Below are 21,023 nucleotides of genomic sequence, written 5' to 3' on the forward strand. Positions count from 1 at the left end.
CTATGCCTATCAGACTAATTTTTCAAGGTCAAGCAGTAATCATTGATAAAGTCTTACTCTTATTAGCTCTTCTCGCCTTTTTTAAAATAAAGTAGAGCTTAGCTTGTCACATATTGGGAAAAAAAATCAAATAGAATATAATTTACAACACATTTAAAAAGAAGTTAAATAGAATGTAATTCACAACAATTGGAGAAAAATTAACAACGTCCGACTCTACTGGGGATCGAACCCAGAATCTCTGGTTCCGTAGACCAGCGCCTTATCCATTGGGCCATGGAGTCAGTGACAAACAAATCAGGTTAAAGAAAATGGACTAAGAGGGAGGTTTCTCCCATCCCGCGTGCCAAACTGCCAATGCAAGTACAAAAGCGTTAAAAAATTTTAAAAAATTTGTAAATATATTTAATTTAAATTTATATTTTAATAACAGGCTAGTTACAATGCGCGCGCTTGTAATATATACAAATACACTGATGCGCACACAAATATTTTTTTTTTTCCCTCTTTTCATAAAAGTGTTCGTTGCATTTTAACATAGTACTTTTAGGTGATTAGATACTCGTACCTATTTTATCATGTAAAATCTTATATTATTTCATTGATACAATATCATATCATCCCAGTTGCATATCAGGCAAGCGATTTAGATATTGATAATTAAGATCATAATTGCCTACTAGAATATAACAGAATAGAATGAAATGTATTAAAAAATTAAAGATAAAAATAAAATAATTAAAGAGAATAAATGAGCACATTTATAAAGGAAGGGTAATTTACTTCATAAAATTGAGAATATAATTATGAGATTTTTTAAGAATGTAATGATTCTTACATTTTTAATATATGTTAATAAATCTTATTATGCTTACCGTGAGAGAAAGAGTGATTTGATTCATTTTTATCTTAATTTTTTTAATCAATTTCATTTCATTTTATTCTAGTGAATAAGTGTGACCTAAGAGTCTATTTTTACCAGATAATTAAGAGTCTTGCAAAACTTATAATACACGCATAACAAATTATGACTCACACATCCTGTGCACATATCATGCTGAGCAACTTGAGAGTGATACAACTATACAATACAAGCATTGTAGATCAAAAAAAAAAAACAAATTGATGGTCTTTAAAAAAATATATATAATTATTAATTTCTATAGTTTTATTGAATTCTATTTTTAGTTTCTATAATTTTTTTGTGTTTTGAGTCCAATCTAAATAACAAACATCACTCAATCTTATTGAAATTATAAGACAAAACCCCGTCCATCACTATCGCCAAAGGTGGGGAAAATTCTTAAATCACATCACCAAGGTAATATGTATCGAACAAAAGAAGTTAAGATGAGAAAATGAACCAACAATCACACAAGTCCAAAAACTAACTCTTTTTTTAGTGCGAGCAGACGAGGACCTCGAGTCCTTGACATTTCTTATGCCATAAATTGACCCCTTCAATTCTCTATCTTTATGCCCCTTTTAATTTTCTTCCTTCATCTAAATCCCATTTGCATTTTCAAGGAAAAATTCACTTTCCATTTTATACTCATGGCCTATTAGAAAGCATACTATTGTCTTCCTAAAATGTACTTCACGTTAGCCATTTGTTTTGTGCCATGCTTGAGTGATAGGGACCCTCATATTCTGGTCGAGTTCAGGAGCTTCTTGTTTAATACTAATGCTTTAAATAATAGGAAGGACCAGTCTATCAACTTGTATAGCTAGACTAGTTTATTATGTGCTTTATTATGCACCAACCATGCATTTAATAGCATGAAAATACATAATATGAAACCAGATGTTATAACTGGCGTAGATTCTCTCTTAGAACTGTCTTTACCAATAGCTTTGAAGGTCTAATCCTTGGGTTAATGAAGTGTTTTTGTCCACTAATAAGTTCTCAGGTTAAACTCCCTGTGATTCTTTTATGGGCTTAAAGAGGGAGGGTATTTTAAGCAAAGAATTTGTTTATAGGTCATAATCTTATGCATGCTGTAACACCCTCAAATTTACAGACCGATTTTTCACAAGTTATTAATTCAACAAATCCTTTTTTTTTTTTTTTTTTTTTCATTGAACCCTTATCGTGGTAGAAAAATTGACTCAATGGTACCAGACTTCGCCGCCTTTTATGTAACAGTACGGAGCCACCCCTTGGGCCTCGACTCGGTACTGGACTCTGGCCCATCACTGGACCAAAGCCGACTTTCCCACAGGTGGTACTGTGGTTATTCCTCACCACTGCCTCTCCAGGGTCTTTTGGAACCTCCCCAGACTCGAACCCCCAACCTCTACCACCTTAATGAAGTTGAGGCGAAGTCTGGTACCATTGAGCTCAATGGTACCAGACTTCGCCTCAACTTCATTAAGGTGGTAGAGGTTGGGGGTTCGAGTCTGGGGAGGTTCCAAAAGACCCTGGAGAGGCAGTGGTGAGGAATAACCACAGTACCACCTGTGGGAAAGTCGGCTTTGGTCCAGTGATGGGCCAGAGTCCAGTACCGAGTCGAGGCCCAAGGGGTGGCTCCGTACTGTTACACATGCCCCTTGCTAAACAGCCTTAGCTCTTGGATTTAGCCTTACATGGAAGTAGCTTTCAAGGCAACGTGCCAGAATTAAAGTACAACTATTTTAGAATGTTGAATTTATTGAATAATGAAACTGGAATGCCTAACACCAAAAAGCTTATGCAACTATGATCCCAGCCTAATTGCTTTTAAGGAATCCTCCCCAGATGACAATCCTACCTTATTCCACATCAAGAAGAAGGAAAGAAATGCCCTTTACTTTACAATAGCCATTGATTAACCTTACTGAACAATGACAACTCGAGGAAGAATAGAAAGTTTAACTTCCTTAAAAAGGATAACAAAGAGGAATTTGGCTCGAAGATGGGTAAGAATAAAGAGTTGAACTTCCTTCAGAAGGATAACACAACCTCACGACCTACAAGACCCATATAGGTATATAAATAAAGTTGGAAAGGAAGAGTACGCAAAGCACACAAAAACTACTGGAAAGTTGACAAATCCCAATCTACTTCCCCTTATTGCTTTCTGCTACAAAAAAAAAGAAGCTTTTGGTTCGAGTGTTTCAAAAATAGCATCTAAGCTAGTCACCTCCATGGTAAGCATTATCAACCAAAATTTCAGCCAAAACCCATCTTCTTCAATTTCGATTACTTGAATTTAACTTCACCTTGTCTTGTTTAGGGCTAATAAATCATTGGCTTTTTGTTAAATTATTTAGATTCATATTAAGATTGGCGAACTTCCGAACTCGACTGAACATAACATAATAAAAGGAGTAACAAGGGGGTAGGAATACTTGTACGAAGAGTTTTTAGGGCATGACCTTCCTCCTTAGTCCATGTAAAATCCTTAAATGTTTAGCTGGACCAATCTTTTGATCCCTATCTGATAGAGTACGATCTTGATACCAAATAGATCAATCTAATTAGAAGGTAGACGTGTGGTGGTTGGGGATGCTGTTTCTTGAACTACTTAATAGGAAAATTTAAGGTAAATTATTTAAGACGAAGAAAAGGGGACATAGAAATAAAGAGATAACAGGGGCAAGGAACTAGGAGGGTGAAATATCTAAGTTATTAAAGATTGGGATATGCCGCTGCCAATGGGGCATGGAGGATAGGGATGAAGAAGGTGAACGGTTAATGAAGGAGATTTATACTCAAAATATTGACTGAGGATGACTTATCTCCTCTTTTCATGAAGTAGGGTAATTTGTTTGAAACCTTTAGTATGGAATAATTCATAGGCTAATCTTGACCCAATTATTCCAAGCAAACTTGCTACACATAAACAAGAGCTCCTAAACAATGGTTATGTGAAAGTGTGCTAGATTCTCTCGAATCTTTACTCTTCTAAATTTGTAAATTCGATGTTAATATCTCACAAATCATGATGCATGCCTAATAGGATCACACTATCGAAAACCCTCTCTCATGCCATTTCTTGAAGAATTTAACTAGCCACCATGACTTACAGTAACTCACCATCATTGCTATTGTCGCTGCTATCATTATTCCGATTATTTATAGCTTGTAGACAGCAAATTAGGTCATCTTTAATTGCCTAGTTCCTTGAAAAGATGGAAAACGCTAAGAAGAAATCTTACCTATTTTTTTACCATCAATCTCACGCATTTTGAAACAGTGATTAAACACAAGATAAGCTCAAGTTAGATTTGAGTTCGGGCCGTCCTTTTTACACTTTTGAGTTTTGACTATTGTAATTAGATTAACTAGATCAATATCAGTATATCACAAATTTGTGAATTGCTAATTAGGTCATCAACATTTTTAGATCTCATCTACCGTATATATCTTTATCTTTGAATTCGAATGGCATTTATTTATCTTATTTAGGAGAGATCTTGAAGTTATAAAGAGAAAAGAGGTTGGGCATGAATATGATGCTCGGTCATATTTTATTTATTAATTTTGACATATTTTGTTAAAAAAAGTGACACTTCAAAATTAACCGTTGGATTTAGAACAAAATATTAATTAAAAATAGGAAAATTATTAATTAGAGACTAAGCTTTTTTATGAATCTTTTACAAAATATTTTAAATTAAAATTCCCTTATTAATATATACATAGTGACTCTTAGATGAATTTTTTTATAAAATATAAACCTTGTGCTTTACCTTAAATTATGAATTGACAATCTAGTTCATAACAATCTATTTTTTACGGGCAAAAGTTCATGACTGTCTTTTTGGATTAAAAGAAAAATTGAATCAATATTTAATATTTAGTGCTCTATTTAATATTTATCACAACTATGAGTTTTTTTTGGCCCAAATATTAAATATTTTCAATGTTTTTTTTTCTCTATCTGACTTTCAATGGGTTCTCTAGAAAGTTATTTTCTCAAACCATTCAAAATATAGAGTTTTTGTTACACTAGAGTTTGGACTTTGGAGGAGATAAAGATATAATCTTGTCTTAATGTCAGCATATCCACTTGCCAAAGTAACGAACCTTAAAGAAGCCAAGGAATACGCCTCAATCTACTCAACGTCACCTCCTATTTCCTTTCCCAACAAAGTGGGGAAAAATCACAAAACATAAGAAAAATAAAATAAAATAAACAGCAGCCTTACAATGTCCGCATTGCCTTTAAACGATTTGTGTCATGTGACGTGAAATTCCTTTTCATTTTCATACCGTTCTCTCCATTTCTCATTCATCTTCATCATCCATAGTAGCTGCTCCAAGGTACTTCCTTCAAACTTTGTCTTTGTTATGAGTTTTCACTCCTCAGAATTAGGCCATGAACCTTTTAGCCTATTTGCATGCTGGATGAATAGGTTTCCAAATCAAATATGCTTTGTTGAGCTCTATGCAATTAGATATTTCTTTTCACTCGTTTAATATACTTTCTATGCAGAAATTGCTATTTTCTGAAAGCTTAGTTAATTAAAGGGGTTGCTTTTGCTCTCCTTTTCGCTTTTCCTCTTCTTTCTTATGATTGATTGAGTCTTCTAAAGGTACAAATCTCCTTTTCATCTCCTTTGATCATGATGAGGATGGTTTTCATCAATACTTCAAGATCATGCCATGGCTTGCAATCCTCTTTATTGCAAACCTACACAGAAGGTTGATTAATAGGTATCAAGTCTATGGGTGTACATGAGCCAGGCTGGGTTGGGCTCCACCTTAGCCCTCGATGCCCAACCTTATGTATACATTCGAGCATCGAGCCACTTGAAAGCTTGGATAGGGTTTTGGCCTGATGCCCAAATTTTATTTTTAAAAAAATTTTAAATATAAAAAAATTTATTAAACAATGCAAAATATAATTAAAATTATTTAAAATGTGTTATTAATAAAAAATGTTAGAATTTGAAGTAATAATTTTTTAAATTCTATATAATTAAAAACTATTTATTATTTTCACATGATATAAAGTAAAAAAAATTAATTTTAAATATTTAAGTGATTAAAAAAATTAAAATTATAAAAGATATTTGTGATGAACATAAAAAATAACATAATATATATGAAAATAAAATAAAAATAACATTGTAAAATAATTAAGTTTTGATAAAAAATAAAATAAAATAAATAGATATTTCGGGCCGGGCAGGGTTGGGCTAAGGTTGACCCTAACCCGATGCTTGGTCCGGTCAGCTCCACTAGCTTGGACAAGATTGAGCTAATCAGGCTTTCAAGTCACCTAAACAACCCTAATCAAGTCTATCGAATCTTATCATTCCTATCGTTATGTTTAGAGGGCATAACCACTGAATAAGATATGATTGGCTGTATTGAAGACTATGGTGCGAAAGCATTCCCTTTCACAAATAATAGACTATAAGGATTAAAAGTTATGGATTAAAGAAAGTGAGAAGAAGTCAATTTAAAAAAACTTCTGGCTCATAAAGGATGCAATTTTCTCATCTCTAGGGGTGATAGAAAGGTTTTGCTTCTTCTTTACTACCTACATAATCTTACGGAACATAAATAACATATCCCACTTTGTTGCAGGTACCAATATCTGAACTTGTAGGTAAAACCATAGGCCTATATTTTTGTGTTGACTGGTCTCCCCCTTGCCGTACCTTCACTGTCCAACTTACATACGTATACAGCAATCTCAACACTAGAAAATATCACTGTTTTGAAGTTATCTTGAAGTTAACTGATAACGACCTAGTGGAATTTAATGTGAAAAGAAATAGTATGCTATGGCTGGCTATACCATATATGGACAAAACAAGGCATAATCTTTGTAGAATCTTTGATATAAAAGGGATTTCTGCTTTGGTTCTAATTGGGCCAAAGGGCAAAGTCATAAGTATAAATAGGAAGTTTGTGGTGTCCTCCTATGGTGCTGAAGCTTTCCCTTTCACTAATTCACGTATAAGGGACCTTGAAGCTGCTCTGAGAAAGGATGGAGAGGCTTTACCTCAGGAGCTTGAGGATGTCAAAGCATGACCATCTTCTAAAATTGGACATGGCCAAGTCTCGTGTGTAAAAAGCAAGGCAAGTTCTGGGCATTCTCCTGTGATGTTTGTGATTATGACCTTCACCCAAGTTGCGTTGAAAAGGTCAACAAAGATGAAAGCTGCTAGAAAATACAATCATGACGCTGGCAATGTTTGCAAACAGATATTATACAGACTTGCAACTTTTATATGGGGATTTAATTTTTAGTTTGTAAACATAAGAAACAAACTACAATTCTGCCTTGATACTCTGTTAATGAAAGCTGCTATTTTGAAGTTTTGAAAATTAGATCTACACTTGCTATCCAAACATACTAGTGTAGAAGAAGTCTCTCACTGCTAATCCTCAAGCACACGGCGTCTCGGGCATGAAAAAATTTCAAGATATGCAGAAATTACATAATTAAACACACGGAGATAGTGTGATAACGTAATTGAGGTATTAGAGCATCGTTATTTCTGGGTGATTATTTGCTATATGGTATTTATCAACAAATCTAAATTTAACTATTGATAGTTTTAAATGGAGAATAACTTTTCCGACACCATCTACTAAGTATCAAATTTGTTAATCTAAAATTATCGTAACGAATATTATTGTATATAATATTCATCAAATACTAAAAAGTGATTACATTGATGACAAATATTTTTTTATGACTTAATAAAAATTTTCACCCAAAATAAAAATAGATAAAAATGGAAAATCATTTTTGTCAAACTTGTTATCGCACAGTTTGAGAATTATTCTCCAAGGGGGAGATAAGAGAGGCTAGTCAGCCATAGTTCTATCGCAGGCAAAGGCTCAAAATAGTTCTGTAGAACCCGAAAATGGCTGCTAATTCTGGAAGGAGGAGGGTGCATTATTTTATTGCTATACATTTATTGTTCGGACACCAGAAGAAACATGTGATTTGCCTCAAGTCCGAAAGCTCAAAATAGTCAATGCAAAAACGCAAACGTGGTTACTAATTTCAGAGAGAAGATGATTAATCGGTTGACATTCTCTTTTTGTTCTAACGCTGAAAGAAATAAGAGAAGTAAATCAAACTTATTCCTCAAAGCTCTCTTGTCTCTGTTCGCCGTCGAGGGAGGGTGGACGGAGGAGCTTTTAAAAGACAAAATCTGGGGTCTTTTTCTCTGGGAGGAAGAAAGAATCATAATTTTAGTACGAAGGATTTTTTGCTTTATTTTGTTTTTGTTTCCTTCCATTGAAAGAGCCCCAGGAACAGAGATAGAGGAATGAAGAATTTGAAGGATCAATCAGAGAAGCATGAGAAGAAGAATGGGAATGGAATAGTGGCAGTAGGAATAGACAAAGACAAGGGAAGCCAAAATGCACTCAAATGGGCAGCTGAACATCTCCTCGCGAGAGGCTCAACTGTAGTTCTCATCCATGTCAAAGTGAAGGGAACTTCTCATCAAGCTTCATGTCAGTATACCTTGTTCTCTACATGCCATACTTATAAATGCCCTTCTAAAACATCGTGTTAGGATATAGCAAATAGAAGAAATGCCTCCTCAAGATTAATTGACCTCTCACTTTTGCTGAGTGTAGGGTCATGGACAAATAGTTCTGCAGACAAAGGTTCATTGCCCCACAAGGACTCGGATGGACTCACCGAGGAAATTTTTCACCCATGTCATGTCTTTTGTGCACGGAAAGGCGTAGGTTTTACTATTTTATTCCCCTGGAAGATAATACAAAGTTTTTCTCCATCAAAATGACCCAAGTTTAAATGATTCAAATTTTATGTGATGACTTTTATTTAACTGTTCTTAGGTGTAACTTTTTTAAGCATGTTACTATGTCCTTTTGATCCCTCCCTAAAACCTTCTATGGCGGGGAATTGGGTTATGGACTGCAGATACAATGCAAGAATGTCATACTAGAAGATACAGATGTAGCGAGAGCTTTGATTGAACATGCTTTTCGCACGGCTATCGAGCATTTAGTTCTTGGCTTGTCAAATAAAAATGGTTTGTTTAGGTATCTATCTCTCTTGTTGAGTCACATGGTTGTACCTTAACATCTTTGTGGATTATCAATAAGATGAATGCGAAATAACGTTTGATGAATTGAAGCAAACTTGACCAACAATCAAGCTCCAAATGAGAAGAGGAAAGAGAACTTGCAATTATGTCATATTTCAATTTGATATGGTTTTGTAATGCTAAGAAATATTCACATTAATTTTACCTCACGTGCTTCCAATTAAGTTGAAAATTTTGTTTAGGATTCAGTAGCATAAATAAGTCCTCATGTTTCTAGCATCCCTATACGAATGAATGCATATCAATTCCCAAACAATTTTTTTTATTGTCATCAGAAAATTCAAGGTAGCTGATATTCCAGGAACGGTGGCAAAAGGGGCACCGGATTTCTGTTCTGTCTATGTTGTCGCTAAAGAAAAGATTCAAACAATGCGATCAGCTTCTCGTCCTGCTCCAGCCATTTCCCTTCCTAGCAAGCATAATCAAGCAAGCATCAAGTCAAACCTAGCAGAGACAAAAATGCCGTTAACTAATCATGGTAAGAGATATTGGATTCATTTCTTCATAAATCACACACACATGCACAAGTACAATTTGCATGTATTTTGCTTACTAAGAGGTTTCTATCAGCACATGAAAAGCTATCCACTGGTGTGAAAAGTAAATTAGAGGATGAAACTGAATCTTTCAGGTCAGTGGCAGTGCATACTTCTCAGAAAATTCCTTCAAGTTTATTCATTTTGCTTTTTCAATTTATTCTTGGCACGGTTATATCAGGTCACCAGTAACTGGGAGAAATTTGAATAGCAAGTCACATAAGGAAAATCCCCTTCCAGGTACTGACGTATCCTTTGTAAGCTCTGAAAGACCAAGTCCAAACCATATATTCTGTTTGTTATACGACGGCTCTGATTCAGGGATGTCCAGCCCTGGGGTAGCACTCAGCTCAGAGATAGACGGGAACTACAGCTTTGAGTTACTGCAGAACCGAAGGGGGTCTATAGATATTAGCTCTCCTTTGGAATCCTTCTCATCAGATGGAAATGGACTTTTAACACCACATGTCACGGTATGGAAGATTGAGCTGTACATTGTACTTCCTGTATTACCCATGCAGGGTGCATTTATCAGTAGTTCTTGCACTTTTAAGCGGCCTTTAGAGAACTTTGTAATTTGGATAGTTTTCATTAGAAGGTAGTTTTTCAATATGTATTTTCTTAAGATCAAGAAGTGAGTAACGTGCCAAGGCCACTCATCTTGCAGTCTTTATGAATGATATATGATTATACCACTAGATTTCCTTTTAACTTTCTTTAATATATCATGTTTCATCCAATCCTAATAGGCCTCGAGTACATCTTGGTATGGATAAGTAATCAGCTATGAAATGATTATATTGGCCTTTTACTGATTGCTGTGTGGGTATGTGATGAAATTATAGGATGATATGGAGGCTGAAATGAGGAGACTGAAATTAGAACTTAAGAGAACAATGGAAATGTATAGCATTGCCTGTAAAGAAGCGCTCGTAGCACAGCAGGAGGTACAAATTGATTTTTTCTTTACATACACACAAGCACAAGAAGATTTGACATTTTGCATTACAGACTGTAGAACTCCAACGTTGGAAAAGGAAGGAAGAAAGAAAAGTGGAAGAGGCAAAGCTTGTTGGGGAAGCTGTTTTAGAAGTTGCAGAAAAGGAGATGGCTAATGCCAAAGCAGCTAAGGAGGTTGTTGAAGCACATCGGAGGATTGAGGATCTGGAAGCAAAAAGGAGAGGAGTTGTAGAAATTAAAGCACTCAAAGAATCGGAAGAGAAAACAAAAGCACTAGATGCTTTTACGAACAGAGACATTGGGTATAGAAGGTATTCAATTGAGGAGATTGAAGCTGCGACAGAGTTCTTTACAGATTCATTAAAGATTGGAGAAGGGGGTTATGGTCCAGTATATAGGTGCCATTTGGACCATACCCCTGTGGCAGTGAAGGTTCTACGTCCTGATGCAGCACAAGGGAGGTCACAATTTCAAAGAGAGGTAATCGGTGAAACAAATGAAACAAAACAATATCTATTAGTAATATAGTTGGCTCGACTTGTTGATATGTATGTTACAGGTTGAGGTACTGAGCTGCATAAGGCATCCAAACATGGTTCTTCTCCTGGGAGCCTGCCCAGAGTATGGCTGCCTTGTCTATGATTACATGGCCAATGGAAGCTTAGAAGATCGCCTCTTTCGTCGAGGGAACACTCCCTCACTTCCTTGGCAGATTAGGTTCAAAATTGCAGTTGAAATAAGCACTGGCTTGTTGTTTCTGCACCAGAGAAAACCAGAGCCTCTAGTGCATAGGGACTTGAAACCAGCTAACATCCTGCTTGACAGCAACTATGTAGCCAAGATTGGTGATGTAGGCTTAGCCAGGCTAGTTCCACCATCTCTGGCTGGCAGTACGACACAATATCAAATGACATCAACTGCCGGAACTTTCTGTTATATAGATCCAGAGTACCAACAGACGGGAATGCTTGGGGTGAAGTCTGATATATACTCCCTTGGGATAATTTTCCTGCAGATTTTAACAGCTAAACCACCAATGGGTTTGACCCATCATGTTGAGAGAGCTATTGAGAAAAGAGCATTTGCTCAGATACTCGATCCAACAGTGCCTGACTGGCCTGTAGAGGAGGCCTTGAGTCTAGCAAATATGGCACTTCAGTGTTCCCAGTTAAGGCGAAAAGATAGGCCTGATCTCGCCAAGGTTGTCTTGCCTGAACTGCACAAGTTGAGAAATCTTGCTGAAAAAATTAATTGCCTTGCACCCTAAAGTGGTTGTGTACAGCATCTAGTAAGCTTCGTATTTTCTCAATTCCCTTTTCCACACAATTTGCCCAAATCAATATTAGTAGCTTATCTTCAACGTTCGTATGTGTGCACAAGCGCATACGAACTTCTCTGCCTATATGAGAGGGGATTTCACTCCAAGAATAACACACATTTCCTCTTTAGTCATGAGCTATAACATTCAACCAGCCATAATTGCTTAACATAAGATTGTTTTAACTTTTGCAGGATGGAGATGGTCTTCCACTTCCCTTTTCTGGGGTGAGCACGACAAACGATTCACAACCAGTTGGAACAATGAAAACACAATCTCATGGAGGGAAGAAAAAGAAGACAATTTTTCTTTTGGATTGAGCCCCTAGACAGTGTAAAATACGCCAGTAACTTGATGTGGTGGCATTTTTCAAGCACTACCACTTGAGGGATTCTCATAAGCCCCCCAACACTGAGATGGGTTTTTCAGCTTCTCAAATATTCAGTAAAGTGGTGCCAATAGGTTTTTCACTTTGGTAAATCAATCATTGTCTCTAGAACCACTTAAACATTAGCTTTTAAAAAAGAGAAAAAGAAGAGAAAAGAGCCACCGCAACTAAACACGTTAGCTAAATCCTTGGCATGATTTTCATTTCTAGTGCAAATAACAAGAATAAAAGGGTGACAATAACGTTATTCATGTAAAATTTCTCATATGCTTATCGATGAAATATACAACTTTTCAACAGTTAAAATAGAAGATTATATATGAATGCATCCAACTTAAGTTGTCTCTATAACCTAAAAAGTAATAAGTTACTCTGATAATATAAAAAGTGGCAACTTAAGACCAGTTTGATTTCTGTTCTCATTTTTTATTTTTAAAAATTGTTTTTCAATACAAAACAAAAGAAAAATATGTTTAGTTTTATTAATTTAAAAACAATTATAGAATTAAAAAATGATTGATAATGATGGTGCCGATTAATAGTAGTGACTTATGATAATTATTTATCAATGTAATTGTAGTTTTCAATAATGAAATATAATGTATTTTGAAAATAAAAAAAAATGAAATGAAAGTAGTTTTAAGATGTTTCTATTTTTTTTGTTTTTGAAAACAAAGAATGAAAACAATTAGATTCAAAACACCCATCTAAACAATTTTTTTGTTTAATTTAAAAAACAAAAAATTGCTTTTGAAAACAAAAACAAAACAGGCTGTAAATTAACTATTCATTTACCAAAAAAAAGAAGAAGAATAAAACACAGTTCATTTTCATTTTTTTTTATCATTCATTCAAGATAATTTGAAAACACAAAATTTAAAATTTTGTAACTCTACTAAATATATGAAAGAAATAAAAAATAGATTTGATAGATAAGAATAACAATTCCGGAATTTTGTACTGGATTTTGATTTAAATTGTAGCGGTAATGACATCTTTTCTTTAGTCACAAATTGGATAAAAAAAGGGAAGTAGAAGATGACTTTTGAAGATGGACAATGTTAACATTAAGCTTAGCCGATCACCCCCCCCCCCAGCATGAGATTTACCTTATTCCTTTTTGTTGAGATATCTTCTCCATTACAATTGACCCATGCCTCAATTTTGTTCCCTTGAAAGTTCGTTAACCTCCCCCATTCAACAATCCTTAATGCACGTTGATCAATTCAACCTCTCTTTGAAAGCCACTAGCATAATGCAACTCATTTTTTCCAGAATAATGCCCCTCATTTTTGTATTAAAGATGGCCCATCTTCACCTCTCCACCGTGTCTATGGCTGCCATTGTGACGCCAGCAACTATAGCTTCCTTTTTCACTAAGGTTGATGCTGTCAAACTCACTGTGTCCATGGTTCGGATTTTTTTTTGATTCCCCACGTGAGCTGTAAAACTTGAGTGTAATCGACAAAAATGATGATAGTGCATGGGACTTGCCTTATTTCTGGTCCATCTCATGCAAAACTAAACAATTCGAATGCCGCGAGAGAGATGTCTGGACTTCTCGTGGCCGGTTGGCGTTGACGACTTGAGCTGAAAATACATACAGATTGAACCACATTTGTATGTACAGACTAGAAATCTATGATTGGCTCACCAACAGTGAAATCTAAAAATAAATAGAATTTCAAATTCAACACCTATAAAAAATATCTCTCAACTTTGACTCCTAAAATGGAATTCCTAATTTAAATTTTGCCATAAATTATTAATTTTTTAACTGAAATCCTTAATTTAACCTTTGCATAGCATGAAGACCGACCTAATGTCCTTTGGCAAAGTGGGTTTCCCCTAACTTAAAGAAAAATACTTCTGACTAGTAGTTTTGATTTGTACTAGGAGCAACACCAAAGGACTTGGTTTCATGATCAAACTAGAGGGACAACATTGGTGGTATTGAATAGTGGGCCTGCTTTTTTTCACATGAGCAAACTATAAAAATTGAAAGTGAAGCTAAGCTTACTTTCTTCTTGTTCTGATGTGTTATTGGATTAGTGATTTGTGATGATACAGGCCCAAGAAGCAAATATCCGTGCACCAAACTAAATATATGACATGCAATCAGTGCTGCTGTGTGAAGTTCAAGTTGAATGTGAAGTGATTCTTATTTACAAGAGCTAGGGAGCCGGCTTTTGTATTCCTATGGTCAGTATGCTGAGACATTCCAGATTTTATTTAAAAAGAAAAAAAGAAAAATTACCGGCTGAGAGACAAACTCAGAATATGCCACTGATCTTTTTGTTTTTTGTTTTTGTTTTTTTTCGGTGACTAGCAACTAATGCGCAAACATGAGAAGTAAGGAAGACCTTCTTCCTTAATTCTCAATATTTCCTTTAATCATCCTCTGCTTCCTCTGAGAAATCAGGCTCTTCAGGCTTTTGCAACTTAGGCATCTCAAGATCCTTGATCTTCTGAGCTCCTCTCCTTGCATTTGCAGCAAATTTTGAGGCAAGTATAGTGACACCTAATGAATTAGCACATGAAGTCACAGCATGAGGGTCCTCCTCATCATGTTTCACCACACCACTAATCTGTTCATCACAGTAAGTGAATGAGCGGCATTCCTTCAAACTAAGGCTGGCCGCTAGCATTCTCTTCTTGTACCTTCTCCAAACAGCTTGAATGAAGCATACAGCCCATGTTCTCCAGTGGTAAGAGTAGAAACGGAAGGTATGCTGCAACTTCTTGCTGTGAAGACGGCGAAACTGATTGGCAACAAATTTGAGATCTTCAGCTCTCAGGGCAAAGGCTTCCACTTCCACGAGGGCTTTCACTGTTCTTGTAGAAGAAGGCAAATTGGAAGTAGATTTTGGAAGCAATGCCCATGCTAGCAACTCTTCTCCACAAAAATCACCTGGTCTCAATGTAATAGAGTTGAAGAAACCTGTTCTGCCTCCATTTGTAGTCGAGCTTTCAAGTCTTCCTCTTATTATGAAAAACATTTCTGTGACTGGATCTCCTTCTCGGACAATGCAAGTGCCTTGAGTACTCAAGGATGATACCAATCTCTCACATATTGCATCAAGTAACTGATCATCCATTTCTGAGAAAAAAGGGACCTGTAAATCATGCCACGCCAGCCATTAGATTGTAAAACTTGATGCAGAATAATTATATAGCTTGTTCTTAGGAGGAACTCACACGTCGAACAAGGTCTAAGCAAAGGTGGCGTTGGATATCTCTACGCAAGTCTATGGGAAGGCCTCGCAAGATAGCTTCTTCATCAACTCCTCGAGTTGCAAGCCACTTGTATTGAACAAATCTTCTAACTCGTTCTCTTAGATTTTGTGGGAGTTGACGATGTCTCATCCATTCTTCGGTATCGTGTCGTTTGAGTCTCCATTCCTCAAGCCTTACTGCAATAGATTGCAGATATGTCTGCACGGATTCTTGTCATAATCAATTGAATTACATGTTATATAAAAAGTTCTTGTTTGGTTCATCTAAAACTTAACAAACATTAATAGAATTATAATTTCAAGAAAGTAAGGTTTTTATAATGCTGAGGAAGTGGTATATACCTGCATGTTTCCAATTAAGTGAGCAAACAAAACTAGACCCATAATAGCTATAAGTATTGCAAATGTGGTTTCCCAAATGAATGTGCTTGTACTCAAATTCTGGCCATAGGAACTTCAAAATTCAGAAATAAAGAGGTCAATCAAATGTGAACAAATGAGAAGTCTTCAAGGGATATGTATGAAATTGATTTATGATAATTGAAGTGAACTAATCAAAGTTTTCATCTTTGATGATAATATCAACAACTTCACATACTATCTACACCCCATCCTATCATTTACCACTTGAACTAATCTCAAATAAATGTTCAATAAAGAATGTAGACATATTATAATGCAGAGCACAAAAACGTCACAATCTAGAATCAAACCTCAAGTTTTGCAAGCCCCACCACAGACAATAGAGATATTTTTCTACAAACTGTGAGGAAACAACATTGCTTTCAACTGCAGGTCCAAAAATGCCATACTTGAAACTGATGTCGTTATTTGGATTGCAGTTATCAAACAATGAAGTAGTGTTTACCCACTTCATACGATCATCATCGTTTAAAGTACTGCAATCCAAGTATTGAAGAACACATTTTATGGGGAGAGTTTCATTTTTGCATTGTCATATCCAACATGTAGCATTCCTTTCAATTGACAACAAGTACCATGATGCTCCCAACACCTACAACAAAACTAGTTGTAAATATGTAAAATTTCGCAAACATCGAAAGGGAACAATTACTTGGGACTAAATAAAAAAATACAAGGAGAAGTTAACAACACACATGGCTAGCTAGCATGTAAAGTAAAAGATTATAAGCAGCTCCAGCCCAAGCCGTCTTTGTGACTACACCAGTGGCTTTGATAATCTGAGAACTTAAGGGGAAAATCAAATATAATCTGGGAACATATTGAAGCAGAACAATCAGTACAAGAGCATTGTTGGTGTGATCAGCATGAGAGCTTCTAATTGCAGGCATAATAAACCAAATCATGATCTGCCATTGAAGAAACACCAACAATATTATCTAACATCAGTCTTTATCATTCCCTAAAGTTTCTCAAAGACAAAATACAAATACACACAGCAAAACCCGGCAACAAGGTTAGGGTGTCAATAAGTAAACAAATCAAAATCAGATATCCTTATTAGTCCTCTAAGCATATATAGACACACACTGTCTTTCAAGTTTTGATACCTGAGGAAGAGGTGGTGTAGCTACAAGATCTATGAAGAAATTTGACCTCAAATACCGTTTTGCTATCAGCCTCGGATCCATGACTAACTCGCCCCTCCCAAAAACCCTTGAACTTGGTGATACATAAGCTGTTCTGAACTTTATGAGCATGTTAAGCAGATAGAAAATATCAGCCAATGTTCGGAAACATGTCACTACAATTCCAATATTCAAATCAGTAGCCATACAAGGTGACTTTTCCTCATTTGCCACCGAGGGCAGGTAAAAAAACAGAGTGTCAACAAATAGAGCTAGAATGCAAGAACAAAGGAAAACCCGGTTCCACTGCAAATATATGTCACTTCCAGGATCAAGGATTCTCTTCTTCCAAGGTTCATGGTTTTCCGGGAATACCTTAAACTTTCCGAGAGAAGGGATTTTTGGGTTAATTCTGTTCTTATCACCACTCCCAATTTTGCCTTCAGAGTTTACGGCTGCGTGTACCTTATATACTGACAATGGCTTTTCCAAGGAAAGCTCTAGTTTCTGTTTACCATCGTCGTAAAACCTGCAGATTTTGCAACCCACGAAGCAAAGCGATGCAATCTTATAATGGGAATGGAGGAACAAAACAGAGAATGTGATACCGAAATTACCTAACTAAATTCTCATTTCTTAGCTTCATTGTGGACGAACCCAAGTCATACGCTGACGAGAAATCAGTACTCACAAGAACATTATAGCAGCATAATAATCCGTGAGAAGACCATTTTCAAATGCTCCCGTTTCTTCTGAAATTTACTTCTCAGCACAAGTTTCGAACTTTAGAAAGAAACGAATCAAAGAGATTTTCCCCGACTATCGAGGATTGATATTACGCTCAGAAATTAGCTTCGGACCATATGGGCTTGACTTTCTAGCAACGACAAAACGGCCTCAAAATACACAGCTCACACAGCGAGCCATGTTCATATTATAATGCGTATTGGAATACAACAGTTAATGAGGGACGTGGGAACCGCGACAAGCTATATAAAATACAAGGTTGGATTTTATGCGTATTTGGATTGAAGACAAAAATAGTAGCGGCAAATCATGGATTAACTTTCTTATTTTTTAGGCCTGAAAAAGAGATACATATTCAGAATCTGTATTATAATATGTATGGTCTGGCTAGTTTTACTATTTTATTTCCAGGACTAGGATACTCTCCGCGCACACGCGCGCGCCAAGTCAAAGTATCATCCACAAAGCGACAATGAAGAGCAAGTATTTTGCTTTTTTGCATGTAGAAGCATCTTCTCTAATAAAATACTTTCCCTCCTGTTATTAAAGAGCTCGGATCGGTCCCCTTGAGAATTATTACGTTGCTGACATTTATATCTTTTTTTTACCAATTAGTTATTCACAACAAATTTTCAGATACTAAAATCGAAAATTTGTAAAGTCTGAATGATATATAGTCCTGTAAAAGTGGAGGTGAATGCTGGGAGCGAGAGACCAGACGTTAACCTTCGGAATGAAGAAACAACTGCAGAATTAGAAATGAAAAATGGAAGCAAATTTGAGGAAGTCGAGAGAGAGAGAGTAGATCCTGATTCCTGAATGAATCTTTGATTCGATCTTATCTGCAATAAATAACAATGCAACGTCACTTGCCACTTGGCGTCCGTCTGAAAATCACAATTCTGTGTAGACGTGCCAGCAACTGTACATCAATAGATTGTAAATGCCGAAACGGATTGCACACAGATTCCACTGAGTCTGAGTATGAAGGAAATTTCTCAGAAAGAATAAATGAATGAATGAAGGAATTCCAAATTTTTATATTTAGAAGTACATGTTTTAATCAACTATTATTGAGAGCACAAATTATAATATTTTAAAGTTTAAATTCTAAATAATTAAAATCCATAAGCATGATTTTGTCGTAGCTCGTGAGTTGTGACGCACATGTGTAGAGAGTTCAGAAGCTCCTTTGGTGTGTGGGAGCGGTTTCAAAGGAAATGGAGATGGAACTTGGTTTTAAAAATGCTTAGCAGGTCCATGGAAGTCTAAATTAATTTTTAATATAAAATATATAATGTGAGCATATTAAAATACCCTCCAAAACAGAATATGATCCCTCCACAGTCCACACCGACCAGAACCGACCACCAGCAAATCTCTATTCAAAATCGTTGATAATCTAAGGCACAAACCAGCAACAATCTGAGATAATCGGTGAACACCACAAAAACAAAAAACGTGGTTCTTCTCAAAAATCACGAAGTAGAAGAAGCAAAAATTGCCGCAGGCTCCAGGCAGGTGCAATGAAGAAGACAAAATCGCAAAGTAGACGAAGTAGAAATCGTGAAGATAAGATGAGAGAATAATCTGGAGAAGACAGACGAAGAGAAAGCGGGGAAGACGAAGTCAAAGATCCGTGGTAATCCTCACCACTGCCTTGCCACCCTCTCTACCATCTCCATGGAAGCCTAATAGCCTAATTCCAACGTGACTAACAAACCCTTAAAAAGCAATGTTATGAGAACCGAATTGATTATTAAACTGATTGAGGTATTGATTCACGGCTTAATAGTCAAGCCACAGTTTTAATCTTAATTCAACTAATCATAAAATAAATATATTTTAAATATTAAAATATAAAAAAAAATTACATATAGTAACAAAAATGAATATATAAATTTCAAACAAAATAATATACAACAAAAAATATAACATCCATTAATATTACATAATTTTCATCCAAATTATATATAAGTATTTCATAATTCATAATTTATAACTTTAAAATATATACACATATGCATAATTCATACATATTTTTTGTATTTTTTATTTCATAATGCTTATTAAGTATAAATATGTATAAATTATAATTTAAAAATATGAATTAAAATACAAAAAATAAAAAAATATCATTACCGGTTCAACTGATTCTTACTCAATTTTGGTTGATTTTTCTGATTTTTGATCGGTTCTATCTATTTTTAATCAGTTTTTAAAATTTTTGATTTTTGACAATAACCAAATTGAATTGAGAATCAGTTTTTAGTTGAATCAACCAGTTCGGTCTGATTCTAATAACAATGTTAAAAAGAGTCCAGCCTCCTCTATCAATCACATCAGCCCTGTCTTTTCTCCTCATTTCTTTCTCAAGTTTAAGAAAACTGTAAAAAAAAAAAGGTATATCATAGAGGTAACTTTTCTTCATATTTTGCGCACACAAAATTGATTCCAGTGCATGTAATGGAAAAAGACTACGCTCTCAAAACAGTGCTCATTTCATTAATGGAAAAGAAAATAAGATTATGCTTTCAACCAATGACCCCTGCTTGTCTATAACTTCACGTCCATCCCCCTCCATCAAAGGAAAGAACCACAACGTCCCTAAAAATCAGCTAACAAAGTTTTCCTCTAAAACAATTTCAATAAAGATCCCTTAACCACTTGTTTAAATTCAAAACTCATAAACTTTTAAAATTTCATTATAATCAGGAATACTAATTTAATATTAAATTTTTTTAAAAAAATAACAAAATTATTCTTCACTTAAATTAATATTAAAATTGCCCCACTTCATTGTTAATTATCCTACTTCACTTGTTCATTTATTTATAAAATATTATTAATTATCCGATTTTATTTGTTCATTTCCCCAAAATAAAATCGAGTAAAAGTTTAACAATGAACAAGTGAAAAAAATATAAATAACAATCTACAAATAAATAAATAATATACAATATAAAAATTAATAGTTGTTTTAAGATGATTTAAACAATTAAAATAAAAAAATTAAATAAAATAATTAACAACATTCAGTAAATAAATTAACAAGTAAAACATAACAATAAACAAGTGAAGTAAAAAAAAATTAATATTAATTTAAATAAGAGATAATTTTATCATTTCTCTCATACACTTAATATCAAATCAATACTCTTAAACTACAATATAATTTCACAAATTCAAAAACTTTGAATTTAAATAAATTTAATCAAGAAGCCTTTATAAAAATTCTCCTTATCTTTTCGA

General features: G+C 35.0%; 2 protein-coding genes, 1 long non-coding RNA gene, 1 other non-coding gene and 1 pseudogene across 6 annotated transcripts; 2 read left to right on the plus strand and 3 right to left on the minus strand.

The window, feature by feature from the left end:
• Positions 1 to 211: 211 nt before the first annotated feature.
• On the minus strand, positions 212 to 284 carry TRNAR-ACG (transfer RNA arginine (anticodon ACG)). Its single transcript has one exon. It is a non-coding gene; the product is annotated as a tRNA-Arg (tRNA).
• A 3,359-nt stretch (positions 285 to 3,643) lies between these two features.
• Positions 3,644 to 7,267, plus strand: LOC129294602 (probable nucleoredoxin 3; annotated as a pseudogene).
• A 491-nt stretch (positions 7,268 to 7,758) lies between these two features.
• LOC129294308 (U-box domain-containing protein 35-like) lies at positions 7,759 to 11,799 on the plus strand. 3 transcript variants are annotated; one of them, XM_054932557.1, is made up of 10 exons: positions 7,760 to 8,413; positions 8,540 to 8,649; positions 8,850 to 8,971; positions 9,312 to 9,514; positions 9,607 to 9,667; positions 9,754 to 9,812; positions 9,894 to 10,045; positions 10,418 to 10,519; positions 10,584 to 11,012; positions 11,092 to 11,799. In XM_054932557.1, the coding sequence occupies exons 1-10, from the start codon at positions 8,224 to 8,226 to the stop codon at positions 11,797 to 11,799; spliced, it is 2,136 nt and encodes a 711-aa protein (XP_054788532.1). In that variant the 5' UTR covers positions 7,760 to 8,223. The 3 variants fall into 3 exon arrangements, with proteins under 3 accessions (XP_054788531.1, XP_054788532.1, XP_054788533.1); XM_054932556.1 differs by having other exon boundaries at positions 7,759 to 8,413; positions 9,754 to 10,045; XM_054932558.1 differs by lacking the exon at positions 8,850 to 8,971 and having other exon boundaries at positions 8,273 to 8,413; positions 9,754 to 10,045.
• On the minus strand, positions 9,100 to 10,588 carry LOC129294311 (uncharacterized). Its single transcript, XR_008589347.1, has 2 exons — positions 9,590 to 10,588; positions 9,100 to 9,480 (listed from the first exon to the last, which is right to left on the minus strand). It is a non-coding gene; the product is annotated as an uncharacterized LOC129294311 (long non-coding RNA).
• A 2,571-nt stretch (positions 11,800 to 14,370) lies between the features above and the next one.
• On the minus strand, positions 14,371 to 19,646 carry LOC129294310 (probable cyclic nucleotide-gated ion channel 14). The gene is given in 7 exon segments (XM_054932559.1): positions 14,371 to 15,354; positions 15,437 to 15,673; positions 15,817 to 15,928; positions 16,188 to 16,489; positions 16,593 to 16,805; positions 17,007 to 17,553; positions 17,642 to 19,646. Coding segments are annotated over 7 exon segments (2,166 nt in total). The 5' UTR covers positions 17,671 to 19,646; the 3' UTR covers positions 14,371 to 14,628.
• Between the last annotated feature and the right edge of the window lie 1,377 nt (positions 19,647 to 21,023).

Source organism: Prosopis cineraria, unplaced genomic scaffold, assembly GCF_029017545.1.
Source record: "Prosopis cineraria cultivar Desert tree isolate PC_DT_omini unplaced genomic scaffold, ASM2901754v1 PC15, whole genome shotgun sequence".
Taxonomy (NCBI): domain Eukaryota; kingdom Viridiplantae; phylum Streptophyta; class Magnoliopsida; order Fabales; family Fabaceae; genus Prosopis; species Prosopis cineraria.